Source organism: Xenopus tropicalis, chromosome 5 (assembly GCF_000004195.4).
Source record: "Xenopus tropicalis strain Nigerian chromosome 5, UCB_Xtro_10.0, whole genome shotgun sequence".
Taxonomy (NCBI): Eukaryota; Metazoa; Chordata; class Amphibia; order Anura; family Pipidae; genus Xenopus; species Xenopus tropicalis.
The window spans coordinates 32,870,292-32,892,853 of NC_030681.2; the positions used below are offsets into that span (position 1 = coordinate 32,870,292).

At 39.1% G+C, this 22,562-nt stretch overlaps 1 protein-coding gene across 2 annotated transcripts in view; it reads left to right on the forward strand.

Annotated features, from left to right (window-relative positions):
- wdpcp (WD repeat containing planar cell polarity effector) overlaps positions 1 to 22,562 on the forward strand; it is a 131,760-nt gene that overhangs the window by 104,435 nt on the left and 4,763 nt on the right. For both annotated transcript variants that reach the window (XM_002939317.5, XM_012963839.3), the window contains 2 exons: positions 8,997 to 9,144; positions 20,620 to 20,699. In XM_002939317.5, coding sequence (XP_002939363.1) covers positions 8,997 to 9,144; positions 20,620 to 20,699 — 228 coding nt within the window. The remainder of the gene's footprint in view (positions 1 to 8,996; positions 9,145 to 20,619; positions 20,700 to 22,562) is intronic.

Here is a 22,562-nt window from a genome sequence, read left to right on the forward strand (position 1 = left end):
TGGCATATCAAAGTCACACAAAGTTTCCTCCTGCAGGCAAGTTTGTGCAACTTCAGAAAGCCGAAGTGATGCATAGGCCTGGTCACCTGATTTAAATCCAACTGAGGATGCCTTCCATATGCTGAAGAGGACCTTAAAGAATAAGTAAACCTTTTCTTTTCTATCAGTAACATTACTCTAAACAGGTCTGTCTGACCTGGTTCCTCAGTTAGACGTTAATCCTTTCCTTTGCTTCCTTGTGCAGAGTGAAGCAAAGGAAAGGATTAACGTGTAACTGAGGATCCAGGTCAGACAGAATGCTGGGACAAAGGTAGGTAATTCTGGAGGCTGTTTAGAGGAATTTTACTGATAGAAAAAAAGGTTTACTTATTCTTTAAAGGAACAAGCAGGAGTTGAAGCTGGCTGCAGCAGAGGCTTGGCAGCGCATCACCAGAGAAGATACTCAGCACCCGGTGATATCTATGAATCGCAGACTTCTAGCAGTCATTGCATGCAATCGATATGCAACAAAGTACTAAACATGACTGCTTTAATATACCTTCCATAACTTTGTCCCAAACATTATGGTGCCCTGAAATGATTGGAACTACAGTATGTATAAACAGTGTTGTAATTTCTGCACAGTGAAACTGAAATCTATGCAAATAACTTTAAATTAAAGTGTGAAATGTACGCTTTCATTACATGTGAGTTGTTTGATTTCAAATTTTAATATATTCAATTCAATATACTAAGAAACAGTGGTAATCAAAGAAAAATGTGTCTTTTTTTCAAACATTATGGAGGGCCTTGTATAATTGTATGTAATATATATATATATACTCATCATTTCTATACATGCAAATCTGCTGGTTTGGTAGCTGCCATGTTCTCTGGCATTTTACATTGTCAACAGGTGCAAACTCAGCCAATGACCTGAACTTACCTTACTGTGCCAGTTATACATTTGCACCAAAAGCATTTAGCAGCCACATAAACTGTTTTGTAATCGTTTTTTTGGAACCCTTGAACATTACCCCACCTTTCCTTTGTCTTAAATGAATGTTCTTTCACAAGATGCATAAATTGTCTGTTCAGACTTTATAACCTTTTTCTTTGTATAATTTATTATTTTGTAACTTCATACGCTCCTTTAAAAAAAAAAAGTCCGGCTGATTATATGCAATGAAGTGTTTGCCTCATAGACATCTAGAGTTTTGGTTCCCTGGTGTATTTAGAGCCGTCTCATGTTTCACAAATCCTGTTCTGGCATCTTCAAACATTTATCATGTCATTCAGTGAGGTAAATGCAATATGATATACAAGTCAATATTTTACAACAGCAAAGAAATGTCCTATTATTTGAAACACAGAAGAATGCCAAATGATTATGCAATGAATGACATTTGTATTGCAAAGCTGTGCTAAAATATAATCAAAACTAAGCAGAAAAGTAAAAAATTATGTTGTGCTTTAAATATAAATAAAGGCAAGGCCCCCCTTAAGGGTAACTGCAACGAATAAAAGAAATCCAAATTCCCCTATACTGACAGTGTAACTGTTACAGCATTTTATAGATATGTGGAAGCAGGGGCGGGCCAAGCCGACCGGGCGCCCTAGGCAACCCGGTCGGCCAACTCCGCCTACCTTCCCACCCCCCCGAACAGCGCATGCGCGCCAAAGCACAGGAGGCGGTGCAGGGGGGGCGGGACGATTAGATCAGTCATTGCCTCCGCCGCTAATGACAAGATGCGGAGGCAATGACAAAGTAGCACTAGGGGTAGGCAGGAGAGGCTCCTGCCTGGCGCCCCTCAATCGTTGCGCCCTAGGCAGCTGCCTCTTCTGCCTACCCCTAGTTCCGGCCCTGTGTGGAAGCTATATTTCAAGCATTCACAAACATATCCCTTAAATATATCAGTTCCCTGCATTTTTGCTGCTTTACATTTTACTAACTTGTTGTTGCCCCACATTTTCATGTAGAATAGTGCCTTGTACAGGGCTGATGGGCCCACTGACCCTGACCCCATCCCTTTCAACAACTTAGGCCCTCGCCCCCTAAAAATGTAACACGGTGTGCAGTGCTTTGTGCATGTTGGGGGGGTGGAAGAGGTGTGCCTGTAAAACGAGCGTGGGGGGCCCTTAAAGGAACAGTAACATCAAAAAATTAAAGTGTTTTAAAGTAATTAAAATATAATGTGCTGTTGCTCTGCAAAAAAAATGGTGTTTTTGCTACAGAAAAGCTACTATATAAATAAGCTGCTGTGTAGCCATGGGGGCAGCCATTCAAGCTGGAAAAAAGGAGAAAAGGCACAGGTTACATAGCAGATATCTAGTAGATAAGCCCCATATAATGGGGGTTTATCTGTTATCTGCTAAGTAACCTGTGCCTTTTCTCCTTTGAATGGCTGCCCCCATGGCTACACAGCAGCTTATTTATATAAACTAAAGTAGTGTTTCTGAGGCAAACACACCAGTTGTAGCAATGCAGGGCAACAGTACATTATATTGTTATTACTTTTATACACTTTAATTTTTTGGTGTTACTGTTCCTTTAAGTAACTGTACAGGGGAGTGTACAGGGAAATACCTACGGTCAGAAAATGTTATGGTATCTCTGTTAAGTTTGTAGGGAACCTAAGGAATTGTCCCTCTTATTGACAGTTCCATATTTGTCAGCTGTTTTACCTGGTCATGCACACAGTTCAAGGGCAGTCCATCCTAGGTCATTGTAACAGAAGAGGTGGAATGTGTGAGGGGATCAGAATGGTTGTGGCTAGCTAGCCCGAGAAAATGGGATTTAATATATATATATAGTAATTATATATACTGTATAATTTTCACTATGCTGCTGAGCCTGTGATAATAATGAAATGAAAAGCAAAAATTTTACTACTGGTCTAGAAACCCTCAGCAGCCAATCAGTAGGTTGCATTTACTTTCCAGCTGTATAAAGGAGAAGGAAAGGCTAATAAAGAGTTAATCTCAAACTGCAGGCATACCTTCAGCTCTCTCAATAGTGCCCTTAAGTCTCCCCATATTTCTCCCATTCAGATGATCAGAAGCCTCATAGGAAAAAAAAAAGCTGAGCTCTGTAAAGAAAGTTCCCATAATGCCTCACTCCTGCACCAAGATCAAGACCGGTGTACATGCTCATTTTGGAAGCTTCCTGCTGATTGGTTCAGATCCACATTTCTAAGGGGGGGGGGAGTTCGTAGCATTCTTGAGGGAGGGGGGAGCAGGAAAGGGGAGAGAGCTGCGTGTCTCTGGCACAGGAAAACAAATAGACAAGAAATCCTGTATCTTTTGAAAGAGAACTTAGTGCAGTGTATTTGTGAGTGCTTATGGCTGTATTTACATAGACCTTTCTGATAAAGCTTACTTAGTTTTTACTTTTTCTTCTCCTTTCCTTCAGATTGGTTACCATGGGTTACTAAACGTGGGCAAATGTGCCTTTTATTACATTACATTGTACAACCCTAATAGAGAGGTCCATCTTACTAGAAAGATATTCATGGAGATATATATATATATATATATGTTTTTATTTACCCCATATAGAGTGCAAAGTGCCTACCATGATAGAATAAGTAGCTCTATCTGTTCATTTAAAATCAGTTCTTTGGCTGAATGTTTTACACTGATTACAGAAGACAAAATGTAGCTGCTATGTCTAACCATCTCTGCAAATTACTGAGTTGGACCTTCAAAATAAGCATTGATATCTGTCCAGAATAAACATTATGAATACTCTTATTAAAAAATCATTTTGTGATGCTAGCTGTTTGGAGAGCCATGGTATGATGGTTATGTTTGCGTGTCTGAATAGGATATGCTGTAATGGGGTACAGCGTGTTGGATTTTAGGAAATAAGACCAAACAAAAAACATAGGCCATAGTAATGCTATGAAAACATGCACCTCTAAATACTTTTCAGGTTACATTCTGCATAGACCACCTTTATATTTATGTAGATACCTTATATGTAGGAGAGTTCTGCTACTTAGATGTATTGCAGCTCTAAGCTTATTCACCCTTTTCTTTAGCAGCCAGCTCACACTGGCCTTGAATTTGGAACTGGTTCTCTGTAAATTTGCATTGTCTTTTGTTTGATTTATTAGGGGCTCTGTTGGGGTTGGTGCATAATATCTCACTTTCCTTACATCAGGTTTTTATGGATTCTTAACTTATTTTGATTTACCATAGAAAACATTTTGCACAGATTCAAGAAAACCATAATGTAGTCAGTAGCGTAGAGATGCAAAATGTATTCACATTGCAGAAGAACACAATCTGCTAAACTGCTGCATTTCTGTCACAAGCAATATTTACTCTTTAGATGCCCGGTGGTGGCTAGAAGCTTTAGCCCCCCTGAGGAAAGTGACGCCAGAAGGAAACAGTAGTCCAGGTGAGATGGATTTCGCATCTGGTAGATTGGTCAGAATGACATTGCTTCTGCATAATATTTTAACATGTGAGGAAGTTTTACCAGTAAAGAAAGGAAATGTTTATTATCACTAAAATCCAATACCATAGGAAATATTGAATTCATATTGGCCCATAGCAGCAACATTTTGTCTGCCTTGGATTTGGTAGGTGCAAATTGCATTTAATGTTAGAAGTTTAAAAGCATTTTTACTATATTTTTCCAGTTTTATTAATGGTATGGTATGGTATATGTTATCTGGAAACCCGTTATGCAGAAAGCTCCAAATTGCGATAAGGCCATCCCCCATAGACTCTATTTCAATTAAATCATTTTATTTTTTTTTCATTTTTCTCTGTAATAATAGAACAGTACCTTGTAGTTGATCCCAACTAACATAATTTATCTTCATTGGTGGCAAACCCCATTGGGTTTAATGTTGAAATTATTTTTTTAGTAGCCTTAAGGTATGGAGATCCAAATTACAGACAGACATTTTATCCAGAAAACCCCCAGTCCTGAGCATTCTGGATAACAGGTCCCATACCTTATTAAGCATCAGCCTGTTTCTTTTTCAATATTTAATACTGTAAAGTCTTCCAATAAAGCCTGTACAAGTGAAAGAAATTTTTACATTAAAACAAGATTTCTCAAACTTTTCAGGCTATGACCATCTAAGACTGCTGAAAGTCACAGGACCCCAGAGTGATGCTCTAATCACCAGGATGTCAAACATGGTCTGAAAACTATACATACTCTCCTCACTATGTGAAGAGTGAAGAGAGAAAAATACAATTTACTAAATTTTAGTTATGGATTTTTCTGGTAACCACAAAAATTACCCAGACTGCTTTTAAATAGTGCTAAGATCTAGGGGGCTTACATGAAGATACTGTTTCTGTAAACAATATTTATTTATTTACAGAATTAAGGTCCCCATACATGGGAAGATCTGCTCGCTTGGCGACATCACCTACGGGTGGGCGATATCGGGAGAATCCAGGATAATTTGATCGTTTGGCCCTGGGGCAGCTAGAATCGGCCCGTGTATGGGGACCTTTAGTGTTGACCACCTGGTAGCCCTAGCTAGCGACAATCATTTTTATTTATTTTTTTACTGTGTTATTTCTAGTTATTCACAAAGTGAAACCACAGTACTTTAAACCTATCTCTATCTCTTCAAGGAACAGTTTGTAGGTAACATGGGGAAAACTGCACTAGACAGGGCCACACTCGGTCTTTTTGACACTTTCTAGTTGCAGTATCAGCATCTGAGGCTATTGCTTTGGTAGCAGCTACTTGTCACTGCTGCTAAATGACAGAAAATCCCCTGCCATAGACAATAATGAGAATTGCTTAAAAAAAACTATTTTAGTAGCTGCGATAAGTAGCTGCTACTAGTTGCTCCATGTGTCTTCACCCTCAGGGCAGGGGTACACGGGGAGATTAGTCACCCGGCAAATCTTCGTTGTTACGGGCGTCTAATCTCCCTGCAATGCCATCCCACCGGCTAGAATGTAAATCACCAGTGGGATGGCATATGCGTTGCTGCGATGTCCCGCAGTCACCCGAAATTGTCTTCAGGCATTGCGGGGAGATTAGTTGCCCCCACGAAAATCTCCCTGCAATACCATCCCACCGGCTAGAATGTAAATCGGCGGTGGGATGGCATACGCGTTGCTGCGATGTCCCGCAGTCGCCCGAAGTTTCCTCTCAAGGCAACTTTGTCACGGGGCGACTAATCCCCCGTGTGCCCCTGCCCTTAAGGCTAATAATTAATCAGCCAGTCATCAGTAATGCAGTTAAAGCACTTATGTTTGAAACCTTTTTTACAATGTTTCATGCTTTATTCTTTGTTAAATATTCAGATATTGTCCTTTAAAGGAGAAGGAAAGCATAAGTAAGTCACTTGGGGGTGCCAAAATGTTAGGCACCCCCAAGTGTCTTAAATCACTTACCTTTTATCCCGGGCTGGTGCCCCTGTTGCTGAGAACAGCACCAGCCCGGGGTAGCAGCGGGCGCTTCCTTCTTCCGCGTTGGTGCGCTGCGCATGCACGTTAGAATGAAAAGCTGAACTTCAACAAAAACGTCGGCTTTTCACTCTAATGCCCATGCGCCCGCCCAGGGAATTCGCCACGGAAGAAGGAAGCGCTCGCTACAGGTACCCCGGGCTGGTGCTGTTCTCAGCAACAGGGGCACCAGCCGGGGTAAAAGGTAAGTGATTTAAGACACTTGGGGGTGCCTAACATTTTGGAACCCCCAGTGATTTAGCCTTTCCTTGTCCTTTAATCTGGTATTGGTTCTTTTGGACCTTTGCTTTTTCTGTTCATGCCCTTTGCCCTTAAACTGAATGAAAAATTGACATATATTATTCAGGGTACTAGGGCAAAACGTTTATAGAAAAAGTAAAGGCCCTGTGAGACCTTGAATAGGATAAGCAACTTATGCAACTTTGCATGGGATTTCCTGGAGAATCCAATTTATCCTGTAATCTGTATAGACCCTCAGGTGGATACCAGCGCTTCTACACACGTCGTATGTACAGTCTCATCTTGTCCTGGATAGTAAATTGTGCATAATTACCTTAAATTGCCTAAACATTACTTTGTGAACCATATGGAGTTTAAGTGACCCCCTCACCTAGCAAATCCATCATCAGCTTGTTGTGTTATTGGGGAATAAACAATATTCAACAGGAAATAAGTAAAATTCCTCAATTCCTTACAGGTCCACTATCTTCAAATTTAAAAGAGACATAATTAAGGGCTGTTAATGGCTTATTACAGTAAGTGGCTGTTTAAGCATCTCTGCCGCTTTAGATTATTGAAATGGAAATGTTTTGGGTCTGCATTTTCCTATTATTGTTGTTTGCATATTTCAGTTTTGATTATCTCCCTTGTGTTTGCTGTTGTAAAATAGGGAATGTGTAGTCCCTTGTTAGTTTATCCTGATTCACGAAAGAAAAGAAATGATGCGCTTTGATTCACAGCTTTTCAATACACAAATTGCAAGTATTTTTTAATAAATGAATAAGATTAAAATCATGTAAATGGGCAGTAGACCCAGTAATAATTATTTCTTTATCTTTTGTACCAAATGCATTCAGACTTGTTCATGTGTTACATTATGCAATTATCAAAATCATTACATTTGAAGATTCATTGATTACGTTCTTTGCCTGCTGGAGGTAGATTTGCATCCTTTATGTAAAACACTAGACCCGCTCACTTGGTCCATTGTAATTGTCTTTTTCGATCTGTCTCTTTCCTTTCTGTCTTTTTCCGTCCTTTTATTTCTGATTGCACTCCTTTTTTCCTACAAACCACATATAATTATCCAGTGGTTATACAGAAACATTGTAAGAAGTTACTAAAAGTTATTCCCATTGTCTTTCCTTATGTGTTTAATTTCTCATTTTCACTTCACACAACCCAGTTTGCCTGCTTTTAACCAAATTATTAGCCATTGTATATTGTAAGGGCTGAAAACTGTTTGACTAGCCAATTAAATACACCTACACTTCTATTCTACAGTAATTCACTTGCCAAATTTTTGTGGTAATGGTAAGTGATGTCAAATAAGGTAATATTAATACATGTCTTGTATAAACTCTAGCAAATGCCAAAGTTTCTTTCACTACTAAACAATTTTAAAGTACAAATATAGGATCCGTTATCTGCAAACCTGTTATCTATAAAGCTCCAAAATACAAGAAGGCCATCTCCCTATAAAGTCCATTTTAAGCAAATAATTCTCATTTTTAAAACAAATTTCCTTTTTCTCTATATTAATAAATCAGTACCTTGTGCTTGATCCTAACTAAGATATAATAAATCCTTATTGAAGGCAAAACCATCCTAATGGGGTTATTTAATGTTTAAATGATTTCTTAGTAGACTTTAGGGATTGAGATCAAAGTAACTGAAAGATCCCTTATCTGGAAATCCTCAGGTCCCTAGCATTCTGGATAACAGGTCCCATACCCATAAGAAATCACAGAGGATTCCATGATTCCATGAACTTGCATTTTTTTATTGTATGTTGGACAGTTTCCTAAAATTACATTTTTTGCAGTAGGCAAGATTTTATTGTGGTGTTCACATATACTTATACTTTAATTACAAAGTCCCCAGATCTTACAGCAGTGCATCTTTTTATTTTGCAATCATAGAACAGCTTTTTGGAGAGGTTCATTTTCAAAGGTTGAGGAAAAACCTAAAGCCACAAAGTAAACCTGCCATTGTATTTATAAATTGGACACCTGCAATGACCAGAAAACCGGACTGCCCGTTTAACTGGGATAGATGGGATAGATGCAGTTATAAGAGACGTAGTTTAATCATCAATGGTTTTTCTCTTATCCGAGATGGTACCTTCATTGTTTATTTTATACCAAATGAACAATTAACAAATACTGAAAATATTTGATTACTGGTATATATATGAAGACTGGAAAGTTTTTTAGATCACTACTCTCTACACCTTTATTTAAAATGATTTAAATACACAAGACATAGGTCTGTAGTTCTAAGAGTATTTGTTATTTATGGACTCACTTGCTCCCTAGTTTAATATTCTTGCTTTGTGTTCACAGAGCCTTTCCTCCCGACAGACACTTTGGCAGCTGTGAATGAAGCATTTGTTGACCTTTCACTGGTACCCCAGGCAGAAGATCCAATTCCAGAGACTTTTCCCTCCACAGGCCTAGGAACTCGTAATTCAGCGCAGAGGAGCACAAACAGGTGAAAATGCAAATCAAAATACATTCTTTATCATTGATGATTTTAAAAAGTGAGTTTCTGCAGTGTTACCCTATCACTTGAAGAACTGATGGATTATGTTTATCATCCATTATTCATTTGATCATTCACACTCTGCCATTTCCTCTCCTCCTTTTTATAGCCCTTGTATATTCTTCTACTGACATAACTCCATTATCTGTCCACTATCTAGCTTTTAATGCCATTTGTATGGCCACCTGTTTTATTTCCTTCATTTTTCCTCTGTGTTTTTCATTCCCACCCCTATCAACTTCATGTTTCTGACCCTGGTTGTTGCATAAAATGATGTGGTAACTATTGAGAATATTTTTCCTAATGTTTATGATGTCCAGAGGCTTTCTAGACCTTTGTGTTTGCTGCTACAGCATGTGCACATAGGCTTCAAGTAGTACCATCAAGTGATTTATATCACATTGTTTGCTGCTGTGTTAAATTATAACTTTTTCTGTAGTTATGGAAAAATATTAACAAAACTCTAAATCTTAAATAATTATTTTACACAATAATTTGTAGGGAAACTGATAAGTAACTGGTGTCTGAAAATAATAGGGAGCATGTAGTGAACAATTCTCATAAGCTGTTTGTCAGTATTTATAAATGAAGTTGTCTTTAATAAGCATGTTGTATATGCTTTAAGCTGGCCATACACACACCGATACTATCGTACGAAACCTCGTTTCGTACGATATTCGGTGCGTGTATGGCATGTCGGCGAGTCAGGAAGCTTCTGATATCGGACGACTCGCCGATCGGCCAGGTTAGAAAATTTTGATCGGGCGCCATAGAAGGCGCCTGACCAAAATCTGCCGTCAGGGCTGAATCGGCAGAAGGAAGTAGAAATCCTATTGTTTCTACCTCCTTATCTGCTGTTTCAGCCCTGACTGTGTGTGGCGGATCTGACGATGTTTCGTGTGACTGATGGTCGCACGAAACATCGTTAGATCGCCACGTGTATGGCCAGCTTTAGACTATCTCTGCTGTTCTCTTCACCTTGTTAAGATTAAAATATTGTTGTGAGTCAATGCTTGTATCATATCACTTGTCCAAATCTAACCGTAAGAAAGGCCTGAAAATGCTGATAATTAGTAATGCAAGATTATATAAAATCTCCTTCATTTGCAGTCACAACATCTCAAGCAATATACCATAAGAGAATCCAGGTCAGCAGAAAAGAAACTCTCAACATTTAAAAAAAAAAAAATTCAGTCCTTTTAATGCAAACTAGATTAGACTTATAAAGGTTCAAAGGGTTAAATAATGTGTTTTTACAGGTGGATTTCACCTTTAGTTTGTTACTGCACTACAAGGTCTATGTCATAAACTGAAATGAGATTTATAATAAAGATATGCACAAATATATATGCACAGTCATTGTTTTGATAAGTAAATGATAAGTTAATGAAAGTAATAATACCTTAATTAATGTAAACATTTCTAAAATCTGCTGAGGTTCCAAAGAAGTATTTTTGCTGGTAGAGCTTGTATATTTGATTGTCTAATAAGGAACACTTACCGGTAAGTACATAAGTCATAAGGAAAGAGTTGTTTTAGCTGGGTGCCCGAGCTGAGAAACAGTGCCACTGTTTGACTCCTGACAGGTCCATGTTTATATGTGTGTATACAGGTATCAGACACCTTATCCAAAAACCCATTATCCAGAAAGTTCCGAATTACGGAAAGGCCATCTCCCATAGATTCCATTTTAATCAAATAATTCACATTTTTAAAAATTATTTCTTATTTCTCTGTAATAATAAAACAGTACCTTGTACTTGATCCCAACTAAGATATAATTACCCCTTATTGGGGGCAGAACAGCCCTATTGGGTTTATTTAATGGTTAAATGATTCCCTTTTCTCTGTAATAATAAAACAGTACCTGTACTTGATCCCAACTAAGATATAATTACCCCTTATTGGGGGCAGAACAGTCCTATTGGGTTTATTTAATGGTTAAATGATTCCCTTTTCTCTGTAATAATAAAACAGTACCTTGTACTTGATCCCAACTAAAATATAATTAATCCTTATTAGAGCAAAACCAGTAATATTGGGTTTAATTACTGTTTAAATATTTTTTTTAGTAGACTTAGGGGCACATTTACTAATCCACGAACGTCCGAAAAGCGTCCAAATGCTTTTTTTTCGTAATGATCGGTATTTTGCGTCTTTTTCATAAATTGACGCAAATTTTTCGTAGGCATTACGAAAAAGTCGCGACAATTCGCAAAAGTCGTAATGGCTATGCAAAAGTCGCGACAATTCACGAAAGTCATAATGGCTATGCAAAAGTCGCGACAATTCACAAAAGTCATAATGGCTATGAAAAAGTCGCGACAATTCACGAAAGTCATAATGGCTATGAAAAAGTCGCGAAAATTCACGAAATTTGTAAGGGCTATGAAAAAGTCGCGACAATCCGCGCAAGTCGTACCGGTTACGAAAAAGCCGCGACAATTTACGAAAAAGTCATAACGGCGACGAAAAAATCTCAAAAAATACGAAAAAGTCGCAAAATGTTCGTTTTCCAATCCGAATTTTTCTCATTCGGATTTGTGGATTAGTAAATCAGCCCCTTAGGGTAAGGGATCCAAATTACGGAAAGACCCCTTATCTGGAAAACCCCAGGTCCCGAGCATTCTGGATAACGGATCCATACCTGTGTATGTATATATATATATATATATATATATATATGTAATCCTCTAATGAAAACAATGCATTAATCCCTTCATATAACTCATATAATCCACTTAATTCTGGTTTCCTCAATATATTTACTATTTCTTCTGGGTTTTACACTGTAGATGGAAGCTGAGAACTGTAGATCATACTCAAGGCACGTACTGATAAATACAGCATAGGCAGAATCCCCTTTATGTGCATACTAAGAAATAGCCTTTGCAGCAGCCTTCTGCTACTCACTACATTCCCTTCCCTATCTACTGTAAGGGGTTCTGTCTTCTGTGGACAAATTTTGATCTCTGTGTCCTGTGTCCACAGGAGACAGAACACCCTACAGCAGATCATGATCATATTCCAGCACTCTGGAATATGTCATATGTAATATGTCATGACTAGATCTGCAAACATGAATATATACATTTCTAGCCCTATATTCCCAGATGATTCCATATGTAGTTCAGTTAGGTGCATTTGTAATTCTGGTGAGCCCAGGGTTCATTCCTTTCTACAGTCAGTTCACTTTGCTTATCCGTCTGATATCAATCTTAAAAATGTGTTTGGAATTCGTTTATATGACCCAGGTCTGGACTAGGAATCAAAATAGAGATTTAAAAAAAAAGGAGTAAAGGCACAGGTTAGATAATAGATAAGCTGTGTAGATTCCCATTGTATTTTATAGAGCTTACCTATGACTGGGAGTCAAAATAGGCCCAGGCATTTTAAGTACACAGAGACCCAAACAGCCCCCCCACCAGCCCAATAAATAGTGACTGTCTAAGGCATCTTACAGCCAGGGCCGGACAAAGGTATTTTGGCACCCTAGGCAAAGGCTTCAATCAGTGCCCCCCCCCCCCCCCCCCCCCCCCCCCCCCCATTCTGCATGACCATTTCCCACCTTACCATTATACAGTTTAATTTTTTTTTTTTTCATTTTAAATAAAATTGTTTGTGGTACAACAGACAGTTTCATTTATCTTACAACACGTTTATGAAGGAAACTTAATTTATATAAATTAAATACAACTAAATAATCACAGCACACATGAAACAGCAGCCTCCAGTCATAGCAGTCACACATCGCAACCCTGAGGCCGAGCCGTAGCCCAGATAGTCAGGAAAAACTAATAAATGTGCCAGCTGCCATCATCCAACCCCATCCCCCTTCTGACTGTCCCCAATCTGTACCGGTGCCAGCAGCATCCATAATATTGCCCCCAATCTATACCTGTGCCAGCAGCAGCCATAATATTGCCCCCAAGCCCCCAATCTGTACCTGTGCCAGCAGCAGCCATAATATTGCTCCCAAGCCCCCGATCTATACCTGTGCCAGCAGCAGCCATAATATTGCTCCCAAGCCCCCAATCTATACCTGTGCCAGCAGCAGCCATAATATTGCTCCCAAGCCCCCAATCTATACCTGTGCCAGCAGCAGCCATAATATTGCCCCCAAGCCCCCAATCTGTACCTGTGCCAGCAGCAGCCATAATATTGCCCCCAAGCCCCCAATCTGTACCTGTGCCAGCAGCAGCCATAATATTGCCCCCAAGCCCCCAATCTGTACCTGTGCCAGCAGCAGCCATAATATTGCCCCCAATATGTACTTGTGCCAGCAGCAGCCTTAATATTGCCCCCAAGCCCCCAATCTGTACCTGTGCCAGCAGCAGCCATAATATTGCCCCCAATCTGTACCTGTGCCAGCAGCAGCCATAATATTGCCCCCAAGCCCCCAATCTGTACCTGTGCCAGCAGCAGCCAAAATATTGCCCCCAAGCCCCCAATCTGTACCTGTGCCAGCAGCAGCCATAATATTGTCCCCAAGCCCCCAATCTGTACCTGTGCCAGCAGCAGCCGTAATATTGTCCCCAAGCCCCCAATCTGTACCTGTGCCAGCAGCAGCCAAAATATTGTCCCCAAGCCCCCAATCTGTACCTGTGCCAGCAGCAGCCAAAATATTGTCCCCAAGCCCCCAATCTGTACCTGTGCCAGCAGCAGCCATAATATTGTCCCCAAGCCTCCAAATAATCTGTACCTGTGCCAGCAAAGACCAATATATTGCCCCCAAGCCCCCAAATAATCTGTACCTGTGCCAGCAAAGGCCAAGATATTGCCCCCAAATATGTTCCTGTGCCAGCATCCAGCATCAGAAAATAAGCCCGGGTTTTCTCCTGCTCTGTATTCCGTGTGCGCCACACCAACGTGCCATTTCTATGACATTGACGTATGCACCCACTATATGCGTCGAAGCACCAGTGTGTTACAGGAGCGTGACGCGTTGACTTGGAACAGTTTAATAAAGGTACACGCCGGCAAAGATAGGGGTGGGCTCCCAGGTCCCGGCTCACACAGTACACAACACACCTCAAAGGGGGTTGGGGCGGGTGGTTTATTAACGTTTAAAACTATTAAAAGCCAAGCCCTAGGCAGGCGCCTACTCTGCCTACCCCTAGTTCCGGCCCTGCTTACAGCAGCCCCTCAGAGTGCCAGTCCGGGCCTGATATGACCAGTTTCCTGCCCTTACTTTAGTTCTGGAGACCCAATCTATGAATCCTCTTTCTTGCTGCTGCATCAAAACACTGTAAGTACGCATTGCTATTCCCTGGAATGGTCTATTGAGTGAAACAACATAAGAAGCTACGTAGCAATGTGACTTTTGGTTAATTATTCAGAGAATTTAAATAACACTTCTGTTGTTTGTTCCAGAAAAAGATTTTAGTATTGCCACAACAAAAAAACCCTAATACTTTAAAAAATGACCAATGCATATTGGTTAACAGACTCCGATATATTAAAATTAATCTCTTAAATATTCTGCTATGTAATATTCAGAGATGGAGGGCTCAGGCCTTTTGTACAGCTAAAGGGGCATTATGGTGGCTTCCTGGCAGCCAAAAAAGCAGTATAAAAGTTTGATCTGAATGAGTAGCAAACAACAACAAAAACCCTCAAGCGACTGTGGTAAAAAAGAATGACACCAGGGAAGCAAGATTACTCCATTTTGTATAGGAATTAATCTGGTCTCCAATGAAGTTTCATTCATTAGTGTCTTTTTCTGAGCCTGTGAAGCTTAGGATGAAGGAGTTGTTCCATTATTGGGATTTTAATAACACATGGAGGCTGATTCTGTAGGTGGTTTTATGGATTCACAGCTGCATCCATAGACTTGACTGTACTGGGACTATTCAGACAAAGACTTGGGAAAGATCTGATCTTGTTCTTCAGTTGGTGTAGTGTCCCTGTTCAGCAGCACATTGTAAGGCTGCTTAGCCCCCACTAAGGCATCCCCTGGTGGGTGTTTTGAATTCATTCCACTAAATACACAAAATGAACAGAGCAATCAAACTTGTAACAGCGCATATAGTATTTATTTCTATAATTTGAGAAGATTATTTTGCCTTTGGGAAATACCCAGTTCAATCATCCATGGAAATAAATGTATTATACCAAGATTTATCTTAAAAATACTGAATAAAACTCAAAAAAAGAAGTCTAATGAAAAGTTTAAGCATCCCTTTATTTAACTATAGAATGTGGGTTTTCTGGCAAGAATCATTTGAAAAATTTCCCCTGCTGTTCTTTTCACACATTTGTCATGGGCAGCATTAGGGCATAACTAATCGTACAGTATAGCAATATTTTCATAGAAAATGTTTACCCAGGGAAAAACTTCCAGAAGTGCTTCCTGCCATGGTTTCTAGTTTAAAGCATGCTTTGCAGTACCCAGGGCCTCAGTCACTAACATACAGTCTAAGCTGCACCAGTGCAGTTATCCATAGCAACCATTTTCTAACTTTTTGTAGACTGATCAAAACTACACTTGTAAAATGTATGTATGTACAACATGCAGCTCTGTACAATCTTCCAATGTACAAAAATACACACAGGGAGTGCATGTAATAGATTAAATAAGGTGGATAAGTCTCAAGAGATTAAGTGCCATGTGGTATGAGACACAGTACGAAGGAGGTTGCTGCCCTTTAGAGCTTACAGTCTAAGTGGGCAGATAACATACAGGCACATATTGGAGGGTGAAAGTGCACAAGGTTTGTCCGTCGGCCCTTAAGTGAAAGACTAGACAAAATAATTCTTTAGAGCTTCGGAAGGTAGAATCTGAGTTTTTTTTTTAGAGGCATTCAGGGATGGAATTCCAAAGGAGCAGCAAGGTAGAAAAGTTTAAGGCAAGAGATGGTAGTGGGTGTGGATGGTGTAAAAAGATGGTGGCTCTGGGAGGAGTGAAGGAGATGGCCAAGAACATACTGTGAGTCAAGTAAAGGAATTAGTGAGGAGCAGAGGAATGAAGGGCTTTGAAAATTTAAAAAAAAAAGTATTTTGTACAATATCTTGTGCCTAACAGGCAGCCATGCAAAAGATTGTATGCTAAGGATCCTAGCTGCAGAGTTATGGGCTGATGTCGCATGGAGCAAGTTAGTCTCCTGCAATAGACTTCTTGCTGCCGCAGGCGACTAACACTCAAAAATGCCTTTCCATCGGCATCAATAGAAATTGCTGCAGGAAGGGCCTACGCATAGATTTGGCTTTCTGAAGTCGTGCAAAATTGACTGCTGGAAGAAACAACTCCAAGGCAAATATGGCAGCCCCCTCACGAACATGGGAATCTAATTGGTAATGCAAAAATATCAAGCAAATACTTTTATGGCAGAATTCTAAAGAGCATGCAAAGACAACATTATGATGTTAGTGTAATTTCTGGTGTCAATATCTCTTTAAGCAAGTTCAGACAAGACTTTGGGCTCATGGAGTTCCTACATCTCTTTGATCTTTGAAACGAAAGACATTATAGGGCAATAATATGATTCCCGCAGTGCTTAATTAGCTAAAAAAAAGGCACTCTGTATATAATTATACCCATTCTGATTCAAATTTATCTCTTTATATAGTGCCAACATGTGTATGCGCTTGCAGCACGTTTTTTTTGCATAGATGATTCATCAGTTACATCAATTCCTGCCCAGTGGATCCTAAAATCTAAATACTATCATATTCAGACATTAGGATCAGTTTTATCAGGAGAAAATGTACCTGCCTGAACAGTGGTACTTAAAATTTTGTGGTTTTGAATTTAATTTCTGCATAAATATGACCTGAAATGTGATCTGTTTTTCAAGTCCTAAAATTAAATAATGAAAACACAATTAAACAAATGAGTCATAAACATAATGATCCAAAGTTACATATTTGTGTGTGGCAAAAGTATATCAACCTGTTTTCAGTAACTGGGTTGCCCCCTTGGGCAGCAATAGATGCAATTAAACCTTGAACATCGTTTTGGAAGAACTTTTGGAAAAACTCATAGTTCCAGCAATGATGGTAAACAGTCCTTTACCAGAGGCAGAAATCAAATCATGATACTACCACAACCATGTTTTTCTGATGGAATATGCTGCCTTTCACCAAACATAACACTTCTGATGCAACCCAAAAAGATCTGTTTTGGTCTCATCCATCTACAGAACGTTTTTCCATTAGCCTTCTGACTTATTTACATGGGCTTTAACTAACTGTGAACAGACAGTGATGTTGTTTTTGTATAGTGGTTGCTTTCTCCTTTCATCCCTGCCATGCACTCCATTGTTGTTCGGTGGGCTCTTCATGGTGACTTCATGAACATTAACATCTGCCAATGGAAGACTGGCCTTTAGTTTCTTTTACATTAGACTGGGGTTATTTCAGTATTAAGGCCCCCATACACAGGCTGATAATAGCTGCCGATATCGGATTAGGGCCAAACGATCGGATTATTATTTTTTTTTAACTTCAAGCTCCCCGATATCGCCCACCCGTAGGTGGGGATATCGGGGGAAGATCCGCTTGCTTGGCGATCTCGCCAAGCGAGCGGGTCTTACCATGTATGGGGACCTTTACACTGGACTGGATTGCTCGGACATGGATGTGCCTTACCCTCTGGTTTGGTGCACCAAGATACCAAGGCTTCCCAAAAGCACCTAAATTAGCAATTTCTCCACGCATTTGATTTGATATACCCCTATATTTTGTCAGATAGCAACCAGTAGTAGTTAGCTAGCCCTTGGTCATTCACAGTAGAAGGTAAGATTAGCAGAGCACAAAAGCAAAGGAAAGTAGCAGATTATCTTTTTTTCATTAACAGATATCATTATACACACACACACACACACACACACACGCTAAAATACAAGGTATGCAACTTAAAAAAAGGAGGTGATATGCATGATTTAAACCAGTGTTTTTCAACCTTTCTTGGGCAAAGGCACACTTGTTTCATGAAAAAAATCACGAGGCACACCACCATTAGAAAATGTTAAAAAATTTAACTCTGTGCCTATATTGACTATATATAAAGTAATTCTCTTGAATAGGAATCAAATAAACACAAAGAAAGTATTTTATAATTACTTTATTATGAAATATTAAGTAAACAAAATAGTGAAAAATTTTCTCCACAAACCCACCCCCCCACTGATTTTTTATTTATTTTTTTTATACACACAAAAATTTTATATTATATATATATTATTATTAATTGTTTTCTTACATGTCAGGCTGTCTTGGGGTGCGGCATCCAGGGGTGTCCCGGGATTGTCTTCCGGTGGGGAGTAGGGCGGCTGTGCATGGGCCTGGCCCCTGGTGGATCTGGTCTGTCGGGGCAGGGCCTGGGCAGTTGCTCCCCCCGGTCGGGTTGTGCCAGGGCAGGATAGTGCTGCCTCTCCTCTCTGGTTGCTCCGCCCTCCTGGATCCGATGCCGGATGACGTCACAGGCAGTGACGATTTCCGGGCATCAGGGAGCCAGGAAGTGGAAGGTGTCCCAGAGGGGACCGCACCTACGGCACACCGGAACAGCGGTTGAAAAACGCTGATTTAAACAAAGGCTTCAGAATAAAACTAGAAGATTGCATGGTTCTTTTTGCAAGAATTTATAATCTAAAGGTTTGGTAGTTATTCCCCTGAAATAAGACTGTTTAGCTGGGTTTCAGATTTTTGTTATAAGAGTAACTGCATGTGTAAAAACACTGCAGAATAAAGTGGGTTATTATATTTGGTTATGCGATGACTGATATGTGTAAATATAAGTAGAATTTGAAGAAGGTCTGGTGAATTTGCAGACCAAATACATAGGATAGACTGGGACAGAAATTTCACAGTCAGCAAGAAATCACAGGACATGCACGGAACATGAAAAGCCTGCTTAGAGAGGCAAACAACAACCTGTTTTAGCTGTGCATAAATAATAGCCGTAGAAGCCATGTCTGATCAATTTTGTTTACTTCACAGAGTTTATAAATATGTTCTTCCTTAAGGCATTGAACATGCTGTGTCTGCAGTAACCAAAAGAATGTTTAAAAGAGAACTGGATTCTGGTGACTATGATTGTTCAGAATCTGGTCAACATTTCTTCTGAAGTAGAACCTGAAAAACATTCTATGAAGGAGAATAGGAATGTAGTGGCCCATTATTAAAGTGGAAACTAATAGAAGTACTGTTAGTGGTATACACATCTTTGAAGCTTTAAACCCCCCACAGTAGGTGTTTATGCAGTCTTTATATTTATTCTGCAGAAAGCGTTACCGTACCTGAGTAAAGAGCTCTAGAAGCTTTCTCTGTTTGTGTAAGATTGCAGCTGCCATTTTAGCTTGGTCTTCATAGCTTCCTGCTTGCAGTCTAGCCCTTATAGCTCAGATCACACATTCCTAAGGGTGGGGGGAGTGAGTTTTATGAATTCTCATGGGAGGGGGGGAGCAGGAGAAAGCTGTGCAGACTCTGGCCCCAGGAATAAAGGATTTTTCTGAGAGAGGAAGTCACATACCCGAAGAACATGTTTACAAAAAAGGAGACAAGAAATTCTGTTTCTTTTGATAGAGGATTCAGTGCAGCGTTTCTGTGCTTATGGCTGTATTTACATACACCTTTCTGATAAAGCATACTAAGAGACACCACCTTAAAATTTTTTCTTAAAGATACATAAAATGGTATTCACTTAGCATGGAAATGGATGCAAAGTTCAAACTCAAACAACCATGTTTATCGAATTTTGCACCCTTTTCCCTGGTGAGTGGCCAAAGGTACAGGTGTTTGCACTTCACAATGGAGCTTAAAGGAATACTGTCATGATTTTTATGGTGTACTTTTTTTTTTCTAAATTACATTGGTTACATAGCAAATAATCAACTCTACTGTTTAAAATTTTGTTCTTGAAACAACAAATGTATTTTTAGTTGTAATATTGGTGTGTACAACAATGGTCGAGCAGTCTGCCCTAAAATCCACTGTGCAAGTACTCTGGAATTGAGCACTAAGGGCAGTTATGATTTGCCCATCTAGCACACATACAGAAGGGGATTTGGTAAGTGAGCCCTAAAAATGGTCAATTTCCCCAGTTTGAATTTGAATAATCCTGCTGCATTTTTTAAACTAAAAATTAAAAAAAATAGGGGATCTTTTTGTTTATAAAATGTAGTATGTTGCATAGTGCAGAGGCCCTGCAGAACAGAAACGCTGAATGGTTTCCAGTAAGGCTCTCTCCCTACTGCTAGCCCCAGTGTGAAAACCTTCTGTTTTGCACTAGGTTATTTGGAGCCATGCTAGCCACACTTGAGTCAACAAACTGAATAGTATCAGACAAATAGCAAGGCGACTTGACAAAGAATTGAATGACTAAAGCAAATACATCACTTGATGCTGTAAACAAATAAAATGACTTGTTTCCAATGATTGCCCTCTCAACTTTTCTTCTTTCTTTTTTTTTTTTCTTTTTCACAGACAATTAGTTCACATAGAGAACAAAATTGGAATTGAAGTCTATGCTGAATCTCTGGATAAATCACCACCTTGGAATCAGGGTATGAATCGAAAAGTGGATGTTTAATGCTTTGAGTGATGTAATTTATTTCCAGAGGGAGCTAGGAAGGCATGCAGAGTGCAATGAATGTGTTTGCTGTATATTATGCGCCCAAGCACAATGTGTGCTTTATCTGTCATAAGCCATGTTCAAGAGAGAACTATCTCTGTATAACAGGGCTACATTTTTAGACTGGCTACACATCCACAAGCATAATTTAAAGTTGTTGTCATTTGTGTTTGAGAAAACTGTTTAGATGTTATTATGCCAATAGAAAAAATACGACATATCCTGACATTTGATCTAGGTAAGGTACTAAATGGCAATTCAAATTATTTTTTTCTGAGAAGAGAACGAATTCAAGGTAGATTAAATATGCCTAAACAGTCAACATTTTCTTCCATTTTATTGGTGTAGTATGCACACAAAATTTTTTTACCGATCGTTTTAAAAATACGATATGCAAGATTTTTCGGTATTGAAGCAATTTGGTGGCAAGAGCAGTATAATTAATAAAATCCCATTGTTAGACTTATAAAATATTTTCTTTATCTATATATTTTTTGAAAAATGTGCTGTTGCTACTATTATCCTTTATTATAGCATTCATGTATGTTTTAGAGCAGTGATCCCCAACCAGTGGCTCCACCTTTGATGTTGCTCCCAGTGGCCTCAACGTAGGTGCCTTTTTTTTTTTTTTTTAATTTCTGGTATGGAAGCAAGTTTTGGAAGACACAGAGATGCAGTTTTACTCCATGGGGCCAATCACAGCCCTTATTTGGCATCCTCAAGGATCCATTTTCATTCTTTTGTGCTTTACCAACTCTTTTTTAAGATTGGGGATCCCTGCTTTAGAGAGAGTGCTTATCGTTTATATCAGGGCTTGCAAACTAAGGTCACTACTAGCTGCCTGTTTGTTCTTGGGAAACTTACACAGAAGACACAAAGGAAGAACATGCAAAATGGCAGATAGTGAGATTTAGGGCACCATCTCATTATTATATATATTATATTCCAAAGACTCTATGGAAGCTGTACCCTCTTGCCCAGTGTCCAGTTCATAAAGCTTTGTAAAGTTTATCTGAAATTAGCAAAAATTTATTTTTTTTTGCTTTACACGCTTTTACTTACTATGACAGATGTGCCACCTGTTCCCTGCATATTTTTGTATAACTCACATCATACAGAAATGCTATTGGCGTATCCTCAAACATTTTGATGTGCCAGTTGCCTCCAGTTGAACTGCACAGCTCCTCTATAGTGCCTCTTTATTACAAAATTATAAGATGTCATTAAGTACCGTAATACAAGAATGCAAACTTTTATTAAAACAAATAAAAAATAGACTTTTCCAGTGTATTTATCTTGCTGAAGCAAAAACTATATGTGCTTGTTTTTTCTTATTTTCCAGTTTTTACACATGTATATTAATATATAAGAAACGTAGTACATGTACAGGTATGGGATCTGTTATCCGGAAACCCTTTATTTAGAAAGTTCATAATTACAGGAAGGCATCCCTCATAGGTTTCATTTTATTCAAATAATTAAATTTTTAAAAAATTATTTTCTTTTTTCTGTAATAATAAAACAGAACCTAGTTGATCCTAATTTAGATGTCATGACTCTTTATTGGAGGCAAATAATCCTATTGGGTTTAATTAATGTTTTAATTATTTTTAGTAGAATTAAGATATGGAGATCCAAATTACAGAAAGATCCCTTATCTGGAAAACCCCAGGTCTTGAGCATTTTCCCATACCGGTATATATATTTTTGTGTATGTACAGTAAGTGTATCGATAGGTCTGTATATGTATGCACTGGGAGTCATTAGGAGGGATTGAACTTAATAGAATATTGTC